The 24,413-nt window shown below is 40.8% G+C and overlaps 1 protein-coding gene across 1 annotated transcript in view; it reads left to right on the forward strand.

Annotated features, from left to right (window-relative positions):
* Nucleotides 1-24,413, forward strand: part of LOC110949120 (SPARC (osteonectin), cwcv and kazal like domains proteoglycan 2) — a 57,030-nt gene that overhangs the window by 10,088 nt on the left and 22,529 nt on the right. The window contains exons 2-3 of the mRNA XM_051939347.1: nt 13,290-13,298; nt 16,994-17,039. Coding sequence (XP_051795307.1) covers nt 13,290-13,298; nt 16,994-17,039 — 55 coding nt within the window. The remainder of the gene's footprint in view (nt 1-13,289; nt 13,299-16,993; nt 17,040-24,413) is intronic.

Consider the following 24,413-nt stretch of genomic DNA (forward strand, 5'->3'; position numbering starts at 1 on the left):
CTTTTTTAGCTGTTAACTTCTCTGCAAGTTGCTGAAATGTCGGCCTGAATAATTAGCTGTTCCAAGGTTCTTCTTCTGGCTCTATTGTTCATGCATTATTTATAGTGGCATCTGCCTGAGAGTTGTCTCTGTACTGGTGGAGCTCCTCTATGCCTTGCTGCAGGCAGAGCAATAAATGCTGCCACTCTGCATGTGCGTCTGTCTTCACTCACAGGCTGACATGGTGAACGGCACACCCAGGATGCAATCGATGAGCCGGATTTTTAGGAAGCAAACTAAAGTGCGTCAGTGCTTTCTATGAGTCGACAATGGAAACCAATAGGGTCCTCAGTGTTTACACTATCCTCATTAATTTCTTACATTGCATTGCGTTTGCAATACACAGATGTAACATTAGACAGGAAATAAAAAATCCTACAGAATTCTTTATACAGTTTTTACAGTGTATATCTTACACAGGTTGAATGCTTGTATTCAAACTGAATAGTTTGTGCTCGTAAACATCACAGACACCTGCACAGAAAGCAAGTAGTTATCACAATCAGAAACTATTAACTATGCATGCAGGAATATATTGCACCTGTAATGTATATGCATGATCAGATTTCTTTGTGTTCTATGTAAATGTCATCTTGTTATAACCCCGGATAAGCCCCATGGCCGATAAACTGCCCACATAAAAGAAAAACTCACTGTGTCTGTTCCCCTAGAAATCTATTTCACGGGTTGGTGAAATAAAATGTAATATATGTCATTGCAGACATGTGGGACGTAATGATAAGAATGCCACCTGTATTTATTGTCCTCTGGAAATTCATCTGCCTCTCGACTACAATGAGATCCCGATCTGTTTATCTGCTATGACCTTTATTGTTATCGTCCACAGACACAAGGCTGAAGACTTAGTTTACCCTTCAGGGGCTAAACAGTTTAGAGGAGGCTTCACCTGCTAAAAATGCTCTCCAGTACAGGTGCAGTCATGGGACCTGTTATTTCGGTTGAAATGATTAAACCTGGAAGAAAAAAATAACTTTTGCATATATTAGCCAGATGGAAAATATATCAGGGCTGCAGAAGAGTGCTTTCCTGAATATATTCAGGTCTGCCTCAGGTGTTCTTTTTTCTTCTTCTTTTTTTTTTGATAGATATGTGTTCAGGGCCACCACTATTGTTATGAATCGTCCAAGAACCGAGCAGCGCTAAACAGTGAGCAAACACAGCCATATCGCCTTGTATTCAGCAACAATAGGTGTAATAATGCAGGGTGCTCAGGTTCAAGCTGGCATTGATAGATTCTTCGCTTTAGGCCACAAATCACTCACTGTTGAAACAGCGGGGCAAGTACTGTACAATTAGGCCAGGCGGCTACAAAAACGTTGAGGACATGCTCTTGCCTGGGGAGAATCAGCCTCCTTTTACTGTCTTCTGTATGTTTGATTTTCATGACTTGAATGTCCCAGAGCTGCGTTTGGAGGAGCAGGGAGGGCTGAGGCGGCTCTCTGTATTAACTGTCAGAGCAGCAGAGAGGTGTCAAGGACAGGCTTGAAAAGGACCGCGATCCTGTCTACAAGCTGTGTTTAGTATGTGTGGCATGTGGTGGATATATTTGTTTGGTGTGTATAGGGGGAGAGAGACAGAGACTGTTAACTTGCCGAGTTGGCAGGGTAATGGATACACACTACAAAGTCATATTGAAATGACCTTAATCAAGCAAATCGTATAGTCGGGATAGGCTGCGTAGCTAAAATGCTAATAGCTTTTTTCTCACTTGAAAGAACCCAGCAGAATCTCATTTATGTGTGATGTAGTCCTTCCTAAAGCCATAACGTGACATCTCAATGTGCCTCTCTGTTTTACAGTAATATCCCACTGCCACTGCGGGAGATTAGCATTATCAGCAGCCACAACAACCCAATTTGTTCTCATTGCCACAGCAGACGGGGGGAATTAAATGTAATCAGCCAGCTAGCATATTTAACTTAGCTACCCCTGTGTGCTGTCTCATGCAGATCCCTACGGCATTTCAGCCAGGATGGTTGTCATCATTATCTTCACTTAACCATGCCGCCCGTTTCTAAAAACTTGCGTCTGACAGTTCAGTAGCTTCAGTGCACTTGTCAGCGGAGCCTAATTAATTTAAACAGCAGGCGCAGTTGTTAAAAATTTGAAACGGCAAATAAAATAATGATCACAGGCGAAGAGAGATGCTGGTAAGGTGATATCGCAATCATACTTTTTTTTTTTTAGGTTTGCTGAACGCGCATGCTGACAGTGCACTACAGCCTCCTCAGATGATTGCACAGCTGCTCAGTACAACTAAATGTTTTCACACGGGCTTGTGGCGACAGCAGATCAGTCCAGTTAGAAGAGAAATCTGTCGGTGTGGGTTTTTTCTTGTCGTCAACAGCAATGTGTTAATCTGCCTCTTGACTTCCGTGCCCTGTCTGTGGCACTCAGCCCAAACTCATCGATTAAAGGATATGAGTCCTTTAAAATAAGAATGTTGTGTTCAAACCCTTAGTAAAACATCTCGGTTCTGTTGTTTAAATCCACATTATTTCACGTTATGCGCATCTGGAACGCTAGTGAGAATTCACAGCCACAGGATAGTGTGCTAATGTGGACTTATGTGTTCTGAATTTTTCTTTTTTCCTTGTTTATTTACGACTAATCCGCTTGTTAAGACATATCGACCTTCCTATGATACCGTTTCCACGTCCGATCCTCCACTCTCATCTTTTCAACATACTGCAGTGTCGAATCTTTTGTTGTCTGGATAGATCTGAGTCCAAAAAACAGTTTCTATTCCACATCGTCTCTCTCTGACTAACCATCGATGTGCATTTGTATTGAAAATAATTTAAACTTCACTCTCAGTTTGTAAAAGACGCTGTTAATTCTTTGTTTCAGTGAACCTAACAATACTCCTGTAGCTAGCCAGGGGGTGAGATAAATTTTTCATATTCATTTTATATGTACAATATATAACAATCCTGTACGCTTTTATTTTTGCAGAAATACCTCAGCTGGAACGTTCTAGCTCACCTCAACATCATAAATCCTCTTTTTTATGGATGCCTGGGCTCTACCATTGATTATACCACCTGGGAGAACAGCTACTCTAATCCTTTTAACCCTTTAGAGCGAATCACTAAAGAAGAAAATGATCGTGAAAAGGTTCACAAGTTCACAAGTTTTATTTCCTTTTTTTGATCTAAAGCAGCATTTGCACCCAGAAATGTTTCTTGTCACACATGGTGAATTGCTCCACTGATAAAATGCATAAAATTCAAGCTAAAAGGAAAATAAGGTATTACAACTTCTTGCAGTAGGAATAAAATCTGTAAAATAAGCTGAAAAATATTGACAAATCCTTGCCATAATGCTTTATTTGTCTACCTGTTTGGACTTACCGTTCTTGCTTGAGATTAAATTAAGATTCATTTTTTTAAAAAATGGTTTAAATCTGTCCCTTGAAATACCTGCATAATCCCTTAAAATTTCCAAATCAGTAGCAACACATTCTTGGCGATAGCTTGTATTTAAGTAGTAAAACCTGCAAGGCTTGTTTTTTTTTTCTCTGGGCGAAAAAAAGAGACTGTTTGTTAGAGTTTATTGGAGTGGAATTTATTTTCTTTGCCTCCCCCGCATTCAATATTGATTTAAGTTCCCTCGGTAACGTTAGTGTGCCAGCACCAAACAAGATTTAAGCTCATTCATCTATTTATGCATGCTGATAACTTTTTGTGTTTGCAGATCAATACTGATGAGCTGAGGCACTACAAAGTGAATATAGCGCACCGACTTCAGATACTTTTGTTTCTGTTTCAGCCTGCCTTATAATGGGGCTTTTCTTGCTAATATTGTATGCAGCAGCAGCATAGCTCAGCACAGTAAAGACGGCCCTGCATAACCTGCAAGCTCCCTGGGGCATCCGTGCGGAGCTCAACCTGAAGGCTCGCCTCTTCTTTCTGCTTCTTTGTTTTGCAAATGGGGGGGAGGGAGGGAGCGGTAAGATGCTGCAGAGACTCTGCTGTTCCAGGGTTCTGCTTGGCTCAGCACTGGGGTCCAACAGAATCCATTTTTCTGCATCTGCGCCGTCCTCCTCCTCTCCAATTACTGCATCTCTCGGAGCATGCAGCGCCTTGATTCAACCGTGGAGTCTACTACAGCAAAGTGAGCCCGGCCACCGTTTGATGTGTCACTTCATCAGTGATTTGAGACCACAGCTAAAGGGCTCCTGAGAAGAAAAGCCGTTTTTTTTTTTCTTTTTTCCTGTGATGCAACTTCCTGAAATCTGAGCTTATTAGCCGATGGCGGCAGCCCCCATAGAAAAACTTATCTACACATAAAGCAGCCTGTGCCTTTATAGAAAATGTCATTGTCGGGTAAATTATCTGCATTTCTCTGCAAGAGCTGATCGGCCCGATTTCTCCTCCTGCATCCGAGCGCATGTCTCAGATGGATGCACGCTTGGCAGGTGGCTACTTTGTGGCTCAAGAAAAACAGAGACATGCCCTTCGGTGTGCAGAGATGGCTGCAGATTGTGCTCCGTACTGTACTGCATTGCAGGCAGGCGTCTTACCTTGTGAAACAACATGCGTCCTTCGCCTGCAGGCCCCCGAGCACTCCGGCTCAGATGATCAATTTGATCCAGCTCTGTGTTGCCGGGCTGCGACTTAATCCCATAATGCTCTGGTATTTTGTTGCAATCGAGACACCACCATTTTTCTCTGTGGATTTCTTATTTTGTCTTTGAAGTGTAATGAAAAATACCTCTTTCATCTACGCACATGCTATATAATCACCTTAAACTGGCTGTAATTCAACCATATATCTTGTCAGCGCCTGTCAGAGCGAATGTGGTGCAGAAATCTTGGACCTGTCACGCTCCAGTGAGAGTAAACTGAGGAATTGTTTCTATATGCCACTGTGGAAACCATATGAGTTGCTATGTGGGATTTCAGAGGAGCTGTGGAAATATGTCCTCAGCTGTTACTGTGCGATTTCTGCCTCATTTTCAAGTGAAAATGAAATGTTTTGCCACTCTCAAGCCCGTGGATTTAGGGCAAAAGTCATGCAGCGTCATTTTGGAGCACTTTAATGCATTTCCCAGTGTTTCAATCTGTGGTTGGTCCGTGCCATTAGCGTCTCTCCCATTTCTCCGTCGTTTTCAAAGACGGCAGGGTACAAACAGAACGAGACATTACCTCCACCACTTAGGCCCCAGCATGCTGAATCGAGGCGCCATAATGACACGGCAAAGGCAAGATGCACTCCCGCTGCTCCCCGGTAACTACAGAGAGACAGAGGGTGGAATGTAGATTCACGGCAGCCTCCGCCTGCGTGCCCTTTTGCAGCAATTTAAAAGGAGACGGGGAAACGTGGCTAATTCGGCCGCATTAATCAGGCAAAGCGCAGTGCTGTGCAAACGATGGCGTGAGGAATGATGAGCTGACAGTGTCCTGCCAGTCAGACGGCGGCAGACACACCTCAGTGATCTGATAGGATGACACAGCTCCGGCCCAGAGAGGAGCAATCAGCTGAGGAAAGCCTCTCGCAGGTCTCCGTTCATTACAGACATGACCCGGATCACCAGTCCATCCATCAGCCTGTGTTTATCCAGTCACCGGCAGAGCAAATGACTTCATGAGGCTGGATAAATGACAACTGGAGGAAATGCAAAATGTCCAGATCATCATTTAACCTCTAACTCATATCCCGCTGCTTAAGTGATGCCTTCGCGGCAAATGTTGACTTCGGAATGTCAATAAGCAATATTTGGGAGGATGAAGCGTGCGGTTATTGCCTTGAGAGTGAGGAATTTCATTTGAAAACTTCTTAACTAAAACTCTTAATGCGCTGATGTCTGACTGAGCTCGCAATATGAGTTTTTGAAGACTTGTTTACAGTTGTGACTGAATGTAAATACGCCCATAAATATGCATCTGGAGCTAAAATCTGCTTCAAAATATTGTCAGTAGTGTAGCTGTATAGTTCTAAGTTGGGTGAGTTACATATTTTTACATTTATCACGTTGCTGCAGAGCTTCCTAAAAGCCAAATTCCTGTAAATTTTGCAGCCTCACTTGGAATTGGAAAGTGCACTCACCATCTAAGTCTGATTGCATGTGCACAGTGGGTTTGTCAAATAGGCTGCAAAGGTTTGGAAGCCAATTTTGAAAAATGGATCATCCAAATGATTTTTAGAAGACCTTTGGTAAGGACTGAATGAAATCTGTAGTAAATACAAATCTAAGTGGATGGTTTCATCTTGAACTAAAGAGAAAAAAGCACATTTGTCATAAAGCGCCACATTCTGCAGCTATTACTTCTGGATTCTCACTACAAATTTTGTTCATCCATGTGCCGGTAAAATCTGTCGCAGCATTTTGTTAAGAAAGAGGACAGCATTTTGTAGAAATACTCTTGTGCACTTTCATAGCTTTGGCAGTTTTACAGTTCTTTTTTTGTTTGAGTTAAATTAAAATGATATAATGTTTTAATAAGTCAGTGTTGGAGGAGTTGCTTGGTGGATATTGTTGAGGGACTTTTAAAGGAATCTTGCATCGAATTGTGCAGTAGCTACACTGGTCCGCTGCGCAAACTGTATTGCTTTCATAATAAAGGCAGTAAAATTGTGAGGTGCCGACATTTGACGTGCTTTAATGCCATGTGACTGAGTAGTTTCACATCACATTTGGCGTCGGCAATAAGAAAACACAATGAGGATATCAACACAGAAGACGCAAGTTCAGATCCTGTGTGCAACCTTTCTTTTTTCGTATTATTTTTAGTGTTTTCAAGCACTATTTACTTGCTTTTTAATATATATTATCGTGCCGACTTATGAGTCAAACGCGCCACCAATGTCCTCCAGCCATCCCGGTCCGACATGAGGCCAGCAAGCTCCTCCTTTATTGCACCGGTATGCAAACAAAGAGTTTTGAGGTAGGAGAGCTTTTTTAATGTTGGCCTAGGTTCAAATAGTAGAAGATCTGAGATAAGCTGTTCTTTTGCGCGGAATGCGTGGCCAGCAAATTTCAGCGTCCTCTTGGCAATGGTTTCGGCCAACGGCGGTATTAAGCCGTTGCCACAGAGGTAAGAATTTCGGACGTGCGCTGTCCAGTCCACGTTGTGCACTATTCGAAGCAGGCAGGTATAGCAGCCGTTGAGACGGTTTAGCATCTCCTGGTTGACCGTCCATGTTTCGCACCCATAAAGTAGCACGGGTTCGACTGTGGCCCGGAACAGTCGAAATCTGTGTTCGTTTGGCAATGGGGACTTCCAGACATTTGCTAGCTTCTTGCAAGCCTTTGTAGCAAGCGCTGATGTACTTGTCACTTGTTCTGATCCATGAACCAAGATATTTAAAGTCCGGAACAGATTCGATGGGCGAGCCATCGTGGAGAGTGAGACTGGATGATGGAATTCGGCCGCAGACAAGCACCTTTGTCTTTTTAGAGCTGATGTTTAAGCCCACCTCGGCGGCAGCATCTTCGAGTGCTTGTAGGAGTTCTTGAGCGTGCAACACTTCTTCCGTGACAATGGCAATGTCATCCGCGAAGTCGAGATCGGTGACATGGATGGCGGGGTGTCTCATGACTTACGTGGTTGCACTTCAAAACCAAGTTTCGGATCACGGAAAGCAATACGCAAGCTGTAATCGAGGACTATGATAAATAAATAGGGTGCTGCAGTGTCGCCTTGCAATACGCCAGTTGTGATATCAAAGAAGTCTGTGTCCCCGTCTGTGGTGCGGACAATGGCTTGAGTGTCATGGTAGAGTGACTTCAGGGCAGTTGCTACCTTGGGGGGTATTCCGTACGCAATCAGGATGGCAAACATGCAGGTGCGATCGATACTGTCAAATGCCTTTTTAAAGTCGACGAAGATGGAGATTAGTCGCCGGTCACCACGTTGAGCCCCTTCGATCAGCCTGCGAAGGCAGAGTATTTGTTTGAGAGTACTTCTTCCTTGTCGGAAACCATTCTGGTTTCTCCTTAGAATTGGATCGACATGGGGTTTAACACGGTCAATGAGGATTCGATTGTACGTCTTGGCGGCCAAGGACGTCAAGCTGATGCCTCTATCATTTATAGGTTGTTGTTTTTCTTCTAAGAGCAAGGACCACTGCCTTTTGGGAGGTCTTGAGGAAGATGAGGAGTACAGCAAAAACAAAGCTGTATTTTCGCGGACAGCATTTTGTGATCCGAGTTGACATCCCGGTTTGAGAAGGAACCTGTGTCTTTTACGCTGCTTTTCCATTTCCTCCGGGCCAATATATGGTCAATTTCTGTATGCAGTGGAAGAAAGGTGATCTTCTTGGCAGGTCTTTTTTGGAAACTGGTCGCACACGACAATAGATCGTGGTCGGCCATAAAGTTCGAAAGAGCCTGTCCATTCCTGTTGGTAGAATCCGCTACTGCAAAAGGGAAGTTGTCTTTTCCTAACCTTGCATTGAAATCGCCGCAGATGATAAGGAAGTTGTGAGGAGGGACAGTGTCTTTAAATCGTTCAAGATCGTTATAAAATTATTCTAATTCAGAGGGAGGAGACATGTTGGTGGGGCTGTAGCATGAGAGAATTGTGATTTTCGGGTTGCCTTGGAACTCTAGCACACAGATGCGACTTGATACTATCTGGGCCTTTATAAGAGTCTTGCATGCTTTATCATTGAGAATGAAGCCCACACCTCCTTGGGAAGCACCAGCGGTGTTCCTGACGGCCGGTGAGAGGACCAATTGCCAACCTTTTCCGAGTTTTTCAAACAATAGAGTGGCGCCACTGAAGTCGCTAATGGCATTTTGTCGATGCTCTTGGATAGCCAAAACTCCGATGTTAAACAGTTCACAGGACCCAACAAGTTCCATTTTTTTCCAATCGTTAGGGGAATTCAAAGACCGAACATTAAACGCTGAGATGTTAACGGCCTTTTTGGGTGAGAAGATACGACTTGTGGACCTCCCATCTGCCACGCCCCTCCGGGGAGAACGGTTTAAGGACGCAACTTCACAGGAGTCGAAATCGACGGAGGGCACTTGGCGCAAAGGAGAGGAAGACGGCTACCGCGTCGGTCGCGAGATGTATTGTGAAGGTTTCATGGTGGTTTCATGGCTGCCGGGGCTGCCGGCCGTCAGGCGTCACCACTCGTCACTGATGTTTGTGTTTTTAGGTTCCCACCAACCAGTATTTTTATCGTGACACCATCACTAGGCAGATTGTTTGTTTTGGTTTACAGAGAAAAGCTACTTGGTTAATTTTATGGTTTGGGTTAAAATGCATCAATGCACATGCTAACCACAAGTTATTTTTTCGGTTGCTGGGGTCCTTCCACACAAAATCACCCCTAAAATCATCGGCATCTTACCATTTTACAGCTTTTTTTTTGTGAGAGTAATACATTTCTCTACAGACTGAACTCATTTATGACATTCTGGGAAACACCTATATCTACTTTTTTTTTTAGAGGGAATTAGAAAAACTCAATCCCACTCTATATCAGTGCTGTTAATATTACTCTAATAGTGGTGTGCATGGAATATCAGGATTGGGTTTGTGTGTCCTTTAGAACCTTGACTGTACCGGCGCTGTCACATTACAGGGACAGATGAGCTGCAGTGATGGAGCAAGCAGGCTGCATGCACGTGATGGATTATTGCAGCAGGGCGAGGAGATGCAGATTTCCACTGTGACATTTCTTTTACTCTGAGAGCGTTTTTTCTGCCAGGCTGCAGTCAGGTCGTGCTCTGACAGCTCTCAGCCATGAACGCTCAGAGCCTGCAAGCTGCTCTTCAACTTTATTTTTGAAACCTCTCTTTGGAGATGGATACTCCCCTCATTTCTAGATTACTGCTTTGTTTGCATTCTGCATTAAAGGTGTCGAGGCTGCAGGGCATCACCTGTGAACTGGACTTGACCGCTAACACGAAAGCAGCGAATAAATACGTGTAAACATCGCAGATGGCTCCAAATCTCTTTTTCAGGTACCAACTCCACAGTGCTGAGCATCTGCTAATACTGCTGCTAATCCACTCTTCTTTATTCACACTCAGCTATCTGAAATTGCGACGTATAAATTTTACGACACTTAAGTCTGATAAGTGACGGCTCATAACTTGACTGAAATGACTCAGAACTTGTTAGCTTTGAGTGCTTCTCTTAGTGATACAAAAAGTAGAGGAATCAAATGCTTGCTTGAGCTTCAAATGACAGCAGTAAAGATACATTTTTCAAGTTGTTTGACAGATAAAAGGCCCCAATTCAAAGGAAAAATGTTGTTTTGGCAATGTTCAACAAGGGTTTCTTACACTAAATGGTTACTCATCCATCAAAATGAGACCTAGTACTTTTTTCGCCTGTTAGCTTTGCTTCATTTCATGCTTTCTGTGGAGTTTGTCTCATTTTAAACTTTTTTTACTTGTTTGTATAATTTTCTTGGTATTATTGCATTTTTTCAGGTTTATATTATTTTCGGAGCCATTTCTCTTGTTCTTTCACCTAAAAATGTCCACACAACCAACACAATGATGATAACCAGGTGGTGTTGTTGCTGATATCATGTCAACTGAGGCTAACTTTTTGAGTATTTGAGCATATTTGTTTTAAAAATTTATGTTGTTGTAGTGTGTCCTTTGGAAGACAAAAATTGTAGTTGTGGAGTTGGGTTGGTGGATGAAGATGCATGACATCTTCATCTACCAACCCAACTCCACAACTACAATTTTTGCCTTTTAGCGACGCAAAAAGTAGAGAAATCAGATGCTTTTTTTGAGCTTCAAATGATAGCAGTACAGCTACATTTTTCAAATTCAAAGGAAAAATTTTGTTATGGCAATGTTCAACAATTGTTTCTTTCACTAAGTAATTGCTCGTCCGTCAAAATGAGACCTGGGATTTTCTCTGCCTAAAAATGCAAGATGCATGACATCTTCATCCACCAACCAAAATTGTAGTGGTGGAGTTGGGTTGGTGGATGAAGATGTCATGCATCTAAAGTTTAGATCGGATTCTGTGACCTACTTAATGTTGACTTTTTTTGCCATAATTGGTGTTGTAGCTACTTCAATTTGACCAAACCCTAATTATTGATTATTTAAGATCTTTCCACCTTAACCATATCCACATATTGTTGAAGGCTTGCATTTTTAAACATTTCACAGAAATGTCCTGTAGACCACGAGCGCACTTGATGCCCCAAAAGTATTTTTTACTGGTATCAGACTAATACTGAGTGTTAAATTCGAGCATTATTTCCTAATTCGCACATACCAGCAGTAGGCCAGTGTCCTGGCAAAGAAACGGACGTGCAGCTAAATGGTGTAGGAATCGAAAGTTCAGCTCACCCCTGCGGTCGTCACGCAGAGTTGGAATGTTCACGTGTCGGCGGTCGAGGACAGGTGTGCATCCGTGTTGTGGTGGGTGACTTTGGGGTTGGGCAATTCAGGTTTTCAAGGGATATTTATGTCTCCAGCAGACAGGGGCTCAGGCGAGGTGAGGTAGACGTTAACTCAGAAGAGTGCAGTCAGGCTTGCGGCCAAACGCTGTCAGCTTAATACCAGCGAGGAGTCCGTGAGGAGCAGTCACAGCATCTGGATAGTCAAGCTCCATTAGCCTCCTGGCTCTGTTTTACACCAGCTGCATTACAGCCTTGTTGACAAATGGCAGAAGAGGTGGTGTGTGTGATATGAATCGCATAACTCAGGGGATCTCCACCATGAGTATCATACCCCCTTTGCCCCGTGATCTTTCCCCTCCATTCCCTGCCTCCCTCTTGTCTGGGCTTGCTGTGAATTGAAGCAGCAGCAGCTCTGACTGGGATTCTGGCGGGGCAGCATTAGCTCTCAACCTTGGTGAAGGACTAAACGCAGCCTCAGCTTGGTGTCCTTGCTGTCACACTGCTGCTGGGAGAAGATAAGCGCTCCAGCCTTTAGGACACTCTGTTGGGCTCCCATCGGTCCTGGCAGCACTGCGAGGCGGGTAATTGAAGAAGCCCTGCAAATAATTCATTAAGTAATCGTTACATCTGATGCACGGCATGCTCTGACAGTCATTCTGTGAGCTTCCATCACGCTCCACTTTCTTTTGCACCGAGTGTTCGCAAAAAGCAGATTCTCTCCGCTGATTTAAAAGACCTTTGCGTTTCTTTTTGCCGTCTTCGCAGCAGAGGAGGTGTTTCACATGACGCGCTAAAAGTTTCTTTTAGTCGGATGAGTCATTGCAGAAATCCAGCCGATTTGGAGGATAACAAACAGTGATATTGCCTCTCGTATAGGTAGCGCCCGGACATTTTCACTGCTGCGGGGAAATATTTACTTCTGTGAAACAGTCTCTGAGGTGAAATCTGAAGTCCTGCTGCGGCTCGGTGATGAATTCTTGCCTCAGTCTTTTAAAGCCCCCTTTTTTTCCTTGCTTTTTGGCTTGTCCTTGTGAGGCCTGTAAATCGTCCATAGTGATATATTAAGATGCTGTCACGGCACTGTTAAGTAGAAAGGTGTGGCTGTGTGTGTGTGTGTGTGTGTGTGTAGAGAATTAGGTATATTTACTGGGTTGAGTTGCTGAAATAAACCATGCAGTGCTATATTTCTCTCAAACACACCGGAGCATTGAATGATGAAACACACGGGGAGAGGCTGCGGTGGGTATTGATGTGTAATGCCCTTGGACCAAAGCCAAGACAGTGAAATGGAATGAAAGGAAAGCAGTCACTCCCCTGTTAACTCAAGGTTGTACTTTACAGAAGCTATATCTGTCTGTGTTGTCAATGCTACGCTTAGTAAATGTGCTCTACGTGTGCGCCGCGACTATTAAAAAAAACATCTATATCACATCTGCCTGTTGACTTTGAAGATTCCCACCTATTTGCCTGTGTTTTTCCAAGGCCGATGCGGTATGTCATGGCTTATCCACAACTTTCCGAGCTGGCAGGGGGGATAGCGTTTTGGCACTGGCTTGTAAACACAGCCAGAGAATGGGCTCTTAGTGATCAGGACCCCTGCCAGCTCATAGAAGTGGCAGCTGATCATCCTCGGTTAATAAGCGCTCATAATCCTCTGTGAATGTCTTATGTTGTCCCCCGAGAGGAGCTAGACTAAGGCATGTATTTGCAATCAGTGTGCATTAAGGGCTGACAGTTTAACTGCTGCCATAACTGTAATAAACCAACCCACTGCTTGCATGCCGAAAGGAAGCAAAATGAAAACTGTAATGGTTTTTTTGTCGTTGTTTAATCTCTAACAATGACTTTCTTTCTTTCTTTCTCTCCCTCGCTGATGCTTGTCGATGCCACAGGAAGTCGAGGTTAGTGTCCCTTTTGTAAATTTGCACAATGAGCTGTCTGTCTTTGCTCTGACGCTTCTTTTAGTTCTGCTGGTGTCACCTGCCCGATGAGTAAGAGCTCACTGTGGTGGAAGCGCAAAACCTACAACATAATACAGCACCATTGTCTGCCGTAGTGGAAGTTTGTCTCGCCGCTTAGCAGCTAAAGCCACCGTAACATGAAGATGAATAGGAATACAAAGAACACACACTGTACATACAATTCCATAAGAAAATGGGTGAAATCTGGCAGCAAGGGTGCAGGAAACAATATGTTAACACACAATAAAAAAATAAACTGTAAAAATTGTAAAAGTAACAACAAATATCTTTAAAACCTTTCTTTCAGCTAATTTAAATACAGTAAAACAGTGTAATTTTATGATTCACGGTGTAAAAGAATGAATTCAGAGTTATATGTCTACATTATATACAGTATTAGTGTCTTTTTTTCTTTTTTAAATGGTCATTGTGTAAATGTATACTATTTCACTGGATGATATCTGTAATCTAGACAAACATCTGTAAGATTACAGTTTATAAAAATATTTGCTTTTTTATAATTCTAAATTTACAAAAAATTCTTTGCACCTAAGAGGAATTATCTTTGAAGTAAAAATAAATAATTTATCAGTATAGTCAAATGTCAAAAATACAGATTTTTGTTGTGACATTATTACAGTTTTGGACGTTTTTGGTTGCTTGTTTGTTTTTGTGGGGTTTTTTTGTTGTTACAGTCAACATGAAAATTATTACTCTACATGTTTATTTTTGTGATTTTACTAGATTTTATCTTGAAAATCTGTAAGATGATCTTTAGTATACATTAATTTTTGAAATAAGAATGATGAGGACATTATTTACAGTTTTTTGTTTTATTTTCTCATAGTCAACATGTAAATTAATCGTTTTTTCGAGAATTTTTCTTTTGATTATTCAGAATATTTTTTAATGTTTTACATCATGAAAGCAAGGGAACTCAGTAAAGCAACAGTTTTTTTTCAATCCTCAATATACTTTCTCCCCAAATAACAGCAAAAGTCTATATGATGATAAAATTTATAGTTTTTAAAAGTAATGCAATTTCTTGATACAACACTGTAAAAAATAACAAATTAACATTTGTAGAAATGCAGATTTTTGATGTGGACATTCTCCACAGTTTTGGTCTGTTTTAGGGTTCACATGCATATAATTACTTTATTCTGTGGTTTTACTATTTATTACCTGTAATTTAAAACAAAAACAAAAACAAAAGATCAATCTGTAAATAACAGCAAATTGCTAAAAAATATAGTTAAAGCAATTAAAATGTTTTTCAGGTATAAATTATTTCAAACTGCTGCCTCCAAGACTATAATCTGAAGTGCTGCTAATAATAAATGGACAGAAATATACTCTTTTGAGACTCACAATTCACTGTAGAAAATAATTCTAAGCACACAAACTATCCCTTTAAGTCGTCAGCCTTTGCTCAGTGTTTAAGCTGCCTTCGGCTGCACTTGTTCAGCTTGACTTGAGAGCTCAGTCTTCGTGTCCCCTGAGCGGAATAAGACCGAGCTAAACTGAACAGACCTGATCCTCGGGGTCCACCCTGGGCCTCGCGCCGAGTGGTAACCGCTTTATAGTTGATCCTCTCTGTCCTGACACACAGAGAAATGGGTCAGAATGGATACAGCAGGGGGACGCTGAATTTTTATTATCGTTCCAGCGCAACGCCGCCAGGGACACACTCTAAAAAACAGAGTTGGTTTGCAAATATTCCCATCGCAGCTGCACAGGAGCTAAGATAGTTCATGTTCTTTTATGAGATCCATTTAAACTCTCAGAAACTGGCCTTGTGATGCTTGCTTTTTACTAGAAGCTGCTTCTTCAACATCCAAGTTGAGTTTGGCGGTTCAGTCTTGACCTTGGAAACAAACAGCAGAAGAAAAGCAAACTCATCACGTGGCCTTCAGCTACAGACTGAGTTTGCTCAGTGATCCCATGAAGCTCCAGAAAAAGCCTCAAAAAGTTGCTTTTGTAAACAGCATTTGTTGTTGTCTTGACATCTAACAGTGTATCTCCAAAACTTGTCATGTGGGTTGACATAGTAGATAGTCTGCTGAAACTCAAATATGTTTTGAAGTAGTTTGGGGATTTTCAACTCATGAAAGTGCATTTATTCATTCAGTTTTTTAATTTTAACTGCAATGATAGAGCTGTGGAGCTCCATACTGTCTTGCCAACTCTGGGGGGGACATCCTCAGTGCTACACAAAATAGCAGCACAACAATCCTATAGGCTTATGCTCTGTCTAGCTACGCGGTTGCCGTGGAGAAGAACCGAGTTAGACTCATGAATCATGGAGGTAGCATAGGCGGATGTTTCTTAATAATTACATTTCTTTTCATGCGCAAAGGATTGTACCTCTGACTGTTTATCAGAGATATTTCTAACATAGTTGTTCATCTTTTGTGTTATGAGTTTCATGCCAATCAAAGCCGTGGAAACTGTGAGTCACATAGCAACATCTGTGGGGAAAATGAATGGGCTTTCTCACTCCTTAAAGTGATTGATTGATTGATGCGCAAAAATTCTAACTTTGGCCACATGTAGCATAGTTATCGCTGTTATTTAAAAAAAAAAAAAAAAAAGAAGTCTTTCCTGGATGTTGGATCTTTGCAAGAAGACTCTGTCAGCCTCGTCTCTTCAGGGCTTTAACACCAGTCTATCTGGAGACCCTCAGGGCCAAAGTCACCTGCAGAACAAACCCCCTGAGGAGGGAACAGCCTGGAGCTTCTGGCTTGATGATCTCATGCTGCTCTGCTGATTCACACGAGCAAAACAAGTCTCAAATGTAGCTCTGCATGAGAGCTACCGGCAGACTTAAAGGTTTAAATCTGTTCCTGAAATGAAGAGCTTTTATTAGAAAGCCGATATAAACTCTCATTAAGAGAAATAAAAGATTAAATCAGTGTCTTAAAAATGTATAAGTCTAATTTTTGTTTTAATTAGGTGTTAGGTTTAATAATGAATGAGCCTATTATTCGTATGGTTGTGGGTCTAAGCTGAAACAAAAAGATGCAATAAAAGTTTATTGATCCCCAAAAGAGGGTAAAATAGATGTTGCAGCGGCACAGGAAACAGAACTATTAAATGTAGAAAATGATACAGCAAGGAAAAAACATGACAGCAGCATTAATCAGAAGGAATAAATAAAAAATGTTTTGGTTCAGTTGACCAACAAAAGGCAGAGGTGTCTCTTTTTTGTATTCATCCGTCACTTCAAATCACTGATTTGTTATAATGTGTAACAGATAATATCTTTTTGACATACCTGCGTTATTCTGCTACTGTGTTAAGACCTTTTTACATTTCTGATGTTTGAAAAAAAAACCCACAGAATTAAGCGAGGGATCAAAATAGTCACAATTTAATTAAACCCTCAAATGAAGAAAACTCTTAAGGTTATGTGTGTTGTGATCATTTAAGTTGACTTTCTCTCTCCTGAGTATAAAAGCTGCATATTTTTGAATAGCTAAAACAGGTTTAAAGTGTCATTCATTTAGCATTTTTCTTATCTTTGCCTGATTATTTTTACTCTTCTGAATTTTAATTAAGCACTTTCTTTCTAAAATTGTGTTGCATGAATGATTCAATCCATTAATTCACACACATATATATTGTCTTTACAGGATGACTACATCAAAAACATGGAGGAGAACACTGGTTCTGATGAAAGTAAGTCCGATAGTTTCCATTTCTGTGAATGTCTGAGGACAAATGTGTGGTTGCATTTGAAGTTGCGTGTGTTTTCCATTCACCACCTAAATGTATGCTGCAGTACCATATAAAGAGGTGGCTTTGTAAAGTCTTCCACAGCTCAATACTTTATATTGAAATAATCAAAAGCTAAGTGCTGCTCGCCTTTATGCATCAGCTCGAGACAATGAAATGGCGCGGCACACATTATCAAAGTGCCGGCTTCTTTTAACTGCAGCAATTGTCGGAGGTCACCCGGCTTGTGCGAGCGCCGGTTGGGGTGTCACAGCTTGTGGAGGGTGAGAACGGCGTTGTGATTCAGGAAAGGAGAGGCTGAGCCTTCAGTCGGATCCATTAGTTTGAAAAGCCTGCTGTAATTGCTTTTGTTGCTGAGGGCTCAACTCAGAACTCCCACCAGGCTCCATTTTCCTCCATGGGGTCTGTTCCTGGCTGAGAAAAACATCTCACTTATAGAAAATCAGCTGTGGAGGAGGAATGGAGACTATGTGAACATTGCGTTCAGTTCTATAATATTTCCGTCTGGTACTCTTTTTGTTTTCATTGTACATAAAGAATTATATAAGAGGGTGCTTAGATAGGGTACACCTCTGCAGATTTTTCACAATCTTTCAAAATTTACATACAAATCAGAAAAATTCAATCTAAGCATTTGAAAAGTTTCAAAGCAATTGAGGGTCTATCTAGTTAAAAAATGAATTAAAATTCAAGTTAGTGGGATGAATCACAACACAAAAACGTATTCGACTGCAGCTATGTACAGTAAGTATATAATTATTCTGTTGCCTGAAGGTAAAACTGCAGCTTTTGATGCTATTTTTTATTGTAGGGACAAATTATTTCATACAGCAGAATAATAAGTGATATCAGATCTTTAAAAATGCAATTATCTCACCAAAGCAAGATATGTCCTGAATTGTCTCTCAAGAAATTGAATGCATTCGTTAACCTTCTAAACTCCACTGGGTTTGAAAGGCGTGCTGTCTTCACAAAATCCCCCAAATTACACCATTTATCAGAGCTAGAAACTGCAAAAACAGCCCTCGAACTGCTCATGTGTGACTTGTTTGGTTGAGAAAAATATCCAAAATTTGGATATTTCAGAAAAATGTCTTAATTCCACATGTTGTGTTTAAAAAATTGCCAAAAACAAAGTTGTGGCTTTTATCAGATTCTGTAAAAATCTAAAAATTCTGTGCACCTCAACAAAACTAGGAAGCCATTAGTGACTCACCTGGAATCAACAATGAAATGGAAAAAAAATCAGGGAGTTTTTGGCTGAACTGCAGGCAGTGTTTACAGAGAGCCAGGAAAAAAACAAGTATGGAAGCAAACTAAATTAAATATCTATAGAATGTAAAGTCATATTATTTCAGTCTTGGGCAAATGTTGTTAATTTCAGGGTTTTACAATTTTTCAAATGAAAAAATTGAAAGAAATTTAACTTCAGTTTTTCGTTTTTAGGATTTATTGAATGTTTTGTGTTTCTGCAAAGAATTTTTTTTAGTTCTTTTTAAATGGCGTAGCTTTACATTGCAGTGAAAATAACAAAATCAGAAACCCACCACCAACTTTCATTTTTATAATATCCTAAAGCAGGGGTGTCAAACATATGGCCTGTGGGCCAAAACTCGCCCGCCAGAAGATCCAATCTGGCCCACAGGAAGACCTGTGTAAAAATTAGAGAGAGAGCATTAAATGCAAATTGTAGATTTGCAAAACTGTAAATGTAAAATTATTTCTAGAGCTTCAGAAGTTGTTTTGATCTTAAAGTAAAATACTAGATCGTTCAGTTCCAGATGTCTGAGGCTAAATGTTTTGTTCCTTTGTAGATCTTTAAGTTGTGATGTGTAAATAATAAACTAATAATGTTGAAATTGCACTTATTTTTCTTAAAAAGTTTTAGGTCATACATAATGTTTTGTAACAAGATATTTTGTTAAATGTGAACATTTTGAAAATGTACTTTACTGGACCTAAAATAAAGGGAAAATGTATGACTTTATAGTTTATTATGCTAAGATTTTACTGGCCAGTTGAGATCAAATTGGGCTCTGTGTTCCTTGAACTGAGATGAGTTTCACACTCCTGTCCTAAAGGAAATTAGAAGCATCATCAGCATCTACTACTGGTATGTCAGGATTTCAGAGTTTTCCCATGGTGCACCTGGTTCATCAGCAATTAAGCTGTTCCTGCCCTTATTTCAACAGAGCAATCGCGCTCATCGTAGCATGCAGCAGTGGGCCAAGCCCCTTGAAAGGTCGGGGTAATAAAGTGCAGCATGAGTCATTTCACGGGTCAAACCATACGTGTCCTATTCAGACGTACCGGAGCCAATTAGCAAGGCCCCTTACTGGCGTGTTTCTGCTGCGAGGTGAGTGTGGGAGGTCGGCTGTGTGGTGCCACACCCACGCTGCCTCAAAGGAAGAAGATGTGATGAGAAGCAGTTCAAGATGTTCTCCCAGTCGTCTGTTCTTTAGAACAGGGGGAATAACTAATGTAATCTCAAGAAAAATGCTTGGCTTGCTGTAGTGTGGGCGACGTTCATTTGAATACCATTGATTTCATCCTCATCGCAACTCCCCGTGGGACTAATTCTGCGAGACCTAATTGATCAGATCTCTCTTTATCGCAAATTCAACAAGACAAGCAGAGACTACCGGCGCGGTGTACCTTGTGAGCTCCCAGATAGAACAAAAGACCTAGCAGAGGCTTCAGACAACCGCGGGAGTCTTTTTTTAAAGCGAGCTGATTGAGACATCAGCAGAGCTCCACACGCCCTGCTCAGTATGAGGGCACTTTCAAAAACAATGAGGTGCTCTCTGCTCTGACTCTTTATCAGAGGAGCTGTCATTTTTTGACCTTCACATCCTTTATTTCTGCTTCCTTTCGGCTCAGAAAGAATCTCACTAATTGGATTGGTTTTAAAAAGCTGCGGCATGTTTGTGCAACTTCAGGAATCACTCAGATAGAAAGGAATTAGAGGTGATTTGTGTGTTGCATGCTCTCTAATTAAGAGTAAATCATTTTTGCAGCAGAGTTGGAATTAAATAACAGCTGCAAACTGTGTTAACTCAGTGACCTGTAAATGAAAGTCCAGTCAAATGGATATCTCTCTATCGCACGCTTTAATATTTTAGACGTCCAGCGGGTGCTACTTGCTCTTTTTCCAGAAGGTACTTTATTAAATGTAGAATCAAAGCTCGTGATTGATGATCCTGTCCAACTGCGAGGCGCCACGTTCAGCAGAGGATTCAGATGTGAGCACAGACAACAGCACAGGGGCTGATCCCGGATGAGAAAGCAGCTGGGTTCTGATATGTTTTTGATCGCTGCGTAATAATAATAATCTCAGAGAGATTGGACTCGGGGCTCAGCGCAGTCGCATCGCCTTTTTGTTGACATGATTACAGGAGGATTTAAAACTCATAATGGCCTCCTCACACATCCCGGCTCAATTCTCAACGCGGCGCAACGTAAACAAAAATAGGCGAGTGGGTGAGGTGGAAAACACACTTGATCTTTGAAGCAAATTAAATCTTGTGTTTGAATTTCATTTTTAGCATGTATGGAGGGAGGGGAAGTGTTTGATTTGAAGCTGCTGCTCCGAGGCAGACTAGAAGCTGCTCATAAATACTGAACATGAGAGCAGTGAGAGAGCTGAACATCTGAAAGTATCCTGAAAACTCCCAGCTGTGTTTCTATGGGAACATACGGTCAAGCAACGCTGTGTGACACCATTAATAAACGTGAGGGTCAGTTAGACATTCAGCCATTGATCAATTAACATAATTAGTCAAAGTGAGTATTTTTGTTGGAGGTATACCATCTAACCGTACGAATACATTCATACATTTCTTTACATTTTGACTGAAAACTGATTGTGGGGCAGACAGTACATTGGACTCAAGCTTCTTTTGTTTCCTGGTTCCTTTGTCCACTACCTTAAAACTGCTTGAATCAACATTTTTAAAGTAACAATGCATCAATGGATGTGTACTGTGAAAGTGGTCATTCATCACGGTGATGAATTTTTGTCAGCTTTTTTTTAGCGTCTAAACCGTCTTTACACAGCTGCCACAAGTTGGTGGAGACCAGAACAGAGTTAAAAGGCGAGTGATGGGCATTCAATGGTCAGAAATATAACTTCAAAAGAATTAATGTTGTGCTATATTTGATGGATGTATAAAAAAAGCGACTCTATGCTAGCACAATTGCTTAATTGATAAGCTGAAAAAAACCTATATAAGGGTTTCTGTTGACCCCAGGCAACCAAAAATCTGTATTTATAAGCTTAAGCCTACAAAATCCACGCAGTTTCTGGGCATTTTGTGCTCCTGTTACATTTTTAGTCACTGGGGGCTCATTTTTAACTGCAGTTCAAAGTGCTGCAACTTTATCAAAAAACACAGTAACTACAAATAGAGAGAACTCAGAAATATTGCTTGCACAGTGTAACTAAATTAAAAAGCCATCAAGAAAAAAAAATATTGAATTTCTCTCATTACAGTAGATTTTAAAAAAAGCAGCCTGCAGTTCAGCCCAGTTTAGCCAAAAGTCCCTAAATTTTTCACCTGACTTTTGGTTGCAGCTAAGTCATTATTAAGAAATGTTTTTGTATAGTATTGTATGGTCTGTCTGTCTGTCTGTCTGTATTACACACGTGGACAAAATTGTTGGTACCCCTCAGTTAAAGAAGGAAAAACCCACAATTCTCACTGAAATCACTTGAAACTCACAAAAGTAACAATAAATAAAAATTTATTGAAAATTAAATAATCAAAAACAGCCATTACTTTTGAATTGTTGATTAACATAATTATTTAAAAAAACAAACTAATGAAACAGGCCTGGACAAAAATGATGGTACCTCTATAAAAGATTGAAAACTATTTGACCAGAGTGACATGATTAACTCAGGTGTGTCATTTAATTGACATCACAGGTGTTTCCAAACTCATAATCAGTCAGTCTGCCTATTTAAAGGGAGACAAGTAGTCACCCTGCTGTTTGGTGAAAAGGTGTGTACCACACTGAACATGGACAACAGAAAGCGAAGGAGAGAATTGTCCCAGGACATCCGAAAAAAATTATAGACAAACATCTTAAAGGTAAAGGCTATAAGACCATCTCTAAACAGCTTGAAGTTCCTGTGACAACAGTGGCTCATATTATTCAGAAGTTCAAGACCCACGGGACAGTAGCCAACCTCCCTGGACGTGGCCGCAAGAGGAAAATTGATGACAAATTGAAGAGACGGATCGTTGGAATTGTATCCAAAGAGCCCAGAGCAACCTCCAAAGAAATTAAAGGTGAACTCCAAGGCCAAGGTACATCAGTGTCAGATCGCACCATTCGTCGTTTGAGCCAAAGTGGACTTCATGGGAGACGACCAAGGAGGACACCACTGCTGAAAAAAACTCATAAAAAAGCGAGACTGGAATTTGCAAAAATGCATGTTGACAAGCCACAAAGCTTCTGGGAGAATGTCCTTTGGACAGATGAGACCAAACTGGAGCTTTTTGGTAAGGCACATCAACTCTATGTTCATAGACTCAAAAACCAAGCATACGAAGAAAAGAACACTGTCCCAACGGTGAAACATGGAGGAGGCTCAGTAATGTTTTGGGGCTGCTTTGCTGCATCTGGCACAGGGTGTCTTGAAAGTGTGCAAGGTACGATGAAATCTGAAGACTATCAAGGCATTCTGGAGAGAAATGTGCTGCCTAGTGTCAGAAAGCTTGGTCTCAGTCGCAGGTCATGGGTCTTCTAACAGGACAACCATCCAAAACACACAGCCAAAAACACCCAAGAATGGCTGAGAGAAAAGCGTTGGACTATTCTAAAGTGGCCTTCTATGAGCCCAGATCTGAATCCCATTGAACATATGTGGAAGGAGCTGAAACATGCCATTTGGAGAAGACACCCATCAAACCTGAGACAACTGGAGCTGTTTGCTCATGAGGAGTGGGCCAAAATACCTGTTGACAGCTGCAGAACGCTCATTGACAAATACAGAAATCGTTTAATTGCAGTGATTGCCTCAAAAGGTTGTGCAACAAAATATTAAGTTATGGGTACCATCATTTTTGTCCAGCCCTATTTCATTAGTTTGTTTTTTTAAATAATTATGTTAATCAACAATTCAAAAGTGATGGCTGATTTTGATTATTTAATTTTCAATAAATTTTTATTTATTGTTACTTTTGTGAGTTTCAAGTGATTTCAGTGAGAATTGTGGGTGTTTCCTTCTTTAACTGAGGGGTAACAACAATTTTGTCCACGTGTGTAAGTGTGACAATTTTACAGTTGAATTTGGATAATTTTCCTGAAAGAACGGCACAAGATGGATGAGTTGCTCAAAGATTATCGGAAAATCGAAAATTCTGATGTTTTTAGTTTCTTGCTCTGATAAATGTAATTTTTTGCAATATTTTAAAAATAACATTCCTTCCAAGGTTGCCAACAGACTTTGAAGTTCAGATTTATGAGCCTGTATAGATTAGCTTGTCTTTGTCATTCAGTCATTTCCTCTTGTGATCTATTTTTAAACTGCCATCAAATAAATTCAGTTAAAATGCCACGGGATGTTTCATCTCCAAGAAAAATTTTTTTTTTTTTGTATTTTAAGGTTTTAGAGTTAAAAATTGCTGTCTTGAGGTCTGACAGATTTTTAATCGCAGTATTTGACATTTTGTAGATAAACAGCTTAAGCAAGTAATGAAAAATATACTGAACAGGTTTCTTGAAAATAAAATAAATGCAAATTACAAGACATAATTGTATTCTTTAAACAATAAATTGTCCTTATAGTTAAATTAGGCACCAAAGAAATTGGAAAAAAAACATCTAAATGTGTAACTTTAACTTGGAGATGAGTATAGGAAGTCAAGGCCTTAAAATTCCCACATGAAAAACACTGTAGCTGTGATGTATGATCATCTGTTGCAGATGGACTGGGTTCAACTACAGATGAGAAAAGTTTTATTATAAAAATAAAATATGAAGAGGACTGTAGACTCTTGGTTTGCTCTCTGAGTGCTTTCAGGTTTTATTTGACTCTTCCTCATACAGTACATCCAGCTGGTGCAGTGCACGGCTCACTGCACAGCCCATAACTGTGCTTTCTGTGTGAACCGACGGCAGACACAGCAACTACTCAGCGGACAAAAAAATAATAAAGTGCCACCCATGATAGTGGGAATAGTTTAGGGTATATTACACTACTAAAATAACCAACAGACTTCAATTCCCTTCCTCCATGAAAGTTTATGGTCCGTGACTGGAAACTGTGTTAACAAAATGAAATGTTAATCCTCATTCTGATTGTAACCA

Source organism: Acanthochromis polyacanthus, chromosome 19, assembly GCF_021347895.1.
Source record: "Acanthochromis polyacanthus isolate Apoly-LR-REF ecotype Palm Island chromosome 19, KAUST_Apoly_ChrSc, whole genome shotgun sequence".
Lineage (NCBI taxonomy): Eukaryota > Metazoa > Chordata > Actinopteri > Pomacentridae > Acanthochromis > Acanthochromis polyacanthus.